Source organism: Belonocnema kinseyi, chromosome 10, assembly GCF_010883055.1.
Source record: "Belonocnema kinseyi isolate 2016_QV_RU_SX_M_011 chromosome 10, B_treatae_v1, whole genome shotgun sequence".
In the NCBI taxonomy this organism is placed as follows: domain Eukaryota; kingdom Metazoa; phylum Arthropoda; class Insecta; order Hymenoptera; family Cynipidae; genus Belonocnema; species Belonocnema kinseyi.
In genome coordinates, this window is record NC_046666.1 from 115729201 (window position 1) to 115731737 (window position 2537).

Genomic DNA, 2537 nt, shown 5'->3' on the forward strand with positions numbered 1-2537 from the left:
AATTTATTCAAAAAAGAAAAAACCCGTAGCAATACGTAGTAATTTATTGAACAAAAGGAAAAATCTTCCAACATCGATGTTTTTGTAGACCGACATCGATGTGTTTGTCCTTTATATCGATGTTTCATTTTGACATCGATGTTTCTGTTTTCGATATATCGATGTTTCAAACATCGACATTTTTGATTCGATGTCCCATCACTAGTCTATATGATGCTCTTCAATTTTTTCCACGTGTTTACACTTTATACGTGTTGGCAGCACTGCTCAGATTTTAGTTCTACCAATATCGCCAAGGGGCAAAACTTGCAACCTTTACTACTTTTATTTATTGGAAAATAAATTGCTGGTAAATGTAACTAATTTATTTGTTGTGACTGCAATTACTATACTTACTAATATAACCTTCATAGGAGGACTGACGACGATTTATTGCCGTACAAAACTGGTTATTTACTGTTACCATCGCGACTATTATAATTCACTCTCTGACAAGATACATTATATTTCTCGGAAATGGATACTATTTGTCAATCATACATTTTTAGTCTGAATTTAGGAACATTTCAGCTCGGAAATGGACTTTTGTTTTTCCTTTTAATGTTGATTTCCATTTTACACAATGTTAATTCTGTGTCCTGGAAAATTCCGATTTTGTTGGTTAATTAGTTCGTACTGCAACCTTTCAATTTGTCTATCACACTCTGGTACCTACTTATAAACCTAAATATAAGTTAAGCTTTAAGTTAAGTTAATAGTCCTCGTAAATTTTATTAATTGGTGTTCTTTTAACTTGTCAGAGTGAGGACTTTGAAAGAAATAAGGGCACAGTAGAGAAATTATGGACAATGGGAAAAAGAAAAAGTTTGCCACTCTCTCTCTCTCAGAGTCAAAAGTGAAGACGTTTATGCGCTTCTCGAGGGGAAAGAAAAGACTCTCAGCAGCATTTTTATGATTCTGATTCTACTTCAGAAGATGAAGTTCCCCGTTTAAATCTTCCTTTTCAAAACGATTCGCAAGCATCAGACAGTGAATCCCGTATTTCTTCCAGCCTTCCTTTCCGTAGGTGGTAATGTAAAACAACGTAAGTTGACAAATTTTTTGAGTAAAAAATCTCAAATTGTCTATAAAAACAATAAGATTTTTATTAGCAAATTCAATTTTTTAAATTCAAAAGCTTATTTATAAAATAGACATTTATCAATAAGAATTCTGACATTACAGTTGTTAATATCCGTTTAGCAATTTACGAGAAAAATGTAAATCATGTTGAAAAATTCTAATTTTCTTGTTATTAACTTTTACAACAAAAATTTTTCGCCATCAGATTTAGAAAATACCTTTCAACATAATAAGAATGCGTTATAAATTTGTAACAAATAATTCATTCATAATTACTTATAGTATTTTATTATAATTTCAAAATATATTATTATTGGTCAAATATACATCTTCCTTTATTTCCTCCATCCCACACTCACCTTTTAAAATCAAAATATTGGCAGCAATTCGGGCTTGCACATAGCCGGCAAATTGAGCTTGCACGCGGCTGGCACGTTGGGCACACGATACAGACAGCAATGGCGCGTACATTGCGCAACTCAGTTGCCCGCACGGCGGTGTTGTCAATAGGACCGCGTGTCGGCGCATACGCCAGCCATGGGCGGAGATTTTGCTATTTGGGTAAGTGTAATGGAACAAATTAATTCAATAGTTTTTTGCTTGGAGTAAATATATTCTTCATTTAAATAGTTGTCCTGATTCTAATTTTTTCTTGATTCAAGAAAATCGGTCCTTTGTAAAAAGAAAATGCTTACTCCTTTGAATTAAAATCAGACAAGTAAATTAGCCTACTTGATTTATTGAAAATTTTTTTCATCAGGGCACAGTAATCTTGAAGAGTTCTGAGAGCTATTGGTGTACGAATGTTCACTCCCGTTTTGATGGTGATTTTTTAAATATCTTTTTAATGTGAACTTACGCAAAAACATTTTTCCACACGTATCATACTTATATCGGGAAAAGTGACGAGAACAGTTCACACACATTTCTGAATTCCGTGGAATCACGAACTACGCATGCGCGCGCCAGAGAAGTAAAGACGTGAAGTGCGCTGGCGTAGGCAGCCATGTGATTACTGGCGCGAGACGTTCGTGACGACTGTTGACGAAAACATATCCTCAACAAACATTGGAATGCAGTGATCCCAGATCTGAAACGAGACGTGGTCCAATACTATGACACGTCTATGTCCGTGTGAATATGGTAGGAGACGATATAAATGCCTGCGTTGCGCGAGCAACCCATTTCTCCTCTTCTGAATTTGAAAACTCGAAGGTGCACGATTGCCGGTCGGAACACTTCGGCTGTTCTACTTATATCTCTATCTGCTTTGAAATAAAATGAAGAGATAGGGATTTTAATATTTTCAGATTTCGATGCTGGGCTGGCGATTCTCATGATTTGAATACTTCGAGCGCCTCTTTATATGCGTGTATTTTGAGGTTACGTTACTTCAAGTATAAAATATAAATTAT

At 35.1% G+C, this 2537-nt stretch overlaps 1 protein-coding gene across 1 annotated transcript; it reads right to left on the reverse strand.

The window, feature by feature from the left end:
- Positions 1 to 469: 469 nt before the first annotated feature.
- On the reverse strand, positions 470 to 2040 carry LOC117182149. The gene is made up of 3 exons (XM_033375199.1): positions 1855 to 2040; positions 1482 to 1675; positions 470 to 1124 (listed from the first exon to the last, which is right to left on the reverse strand). The coding sequence occupies exons 2-3, from the start codon at positions 1648 to 1650 to the stop codon at positions 964 to 966; spliced, it is 330 nt and encodes a 109-aa protein (XP_033231090.1). The 5' UTR covers positions 1651 to 1675; positions 1855 to 2040; the 3' UTR covers positions 470 to 963.
- Positions 2041 to 2537: the final 497 nt, after the last annotated feature.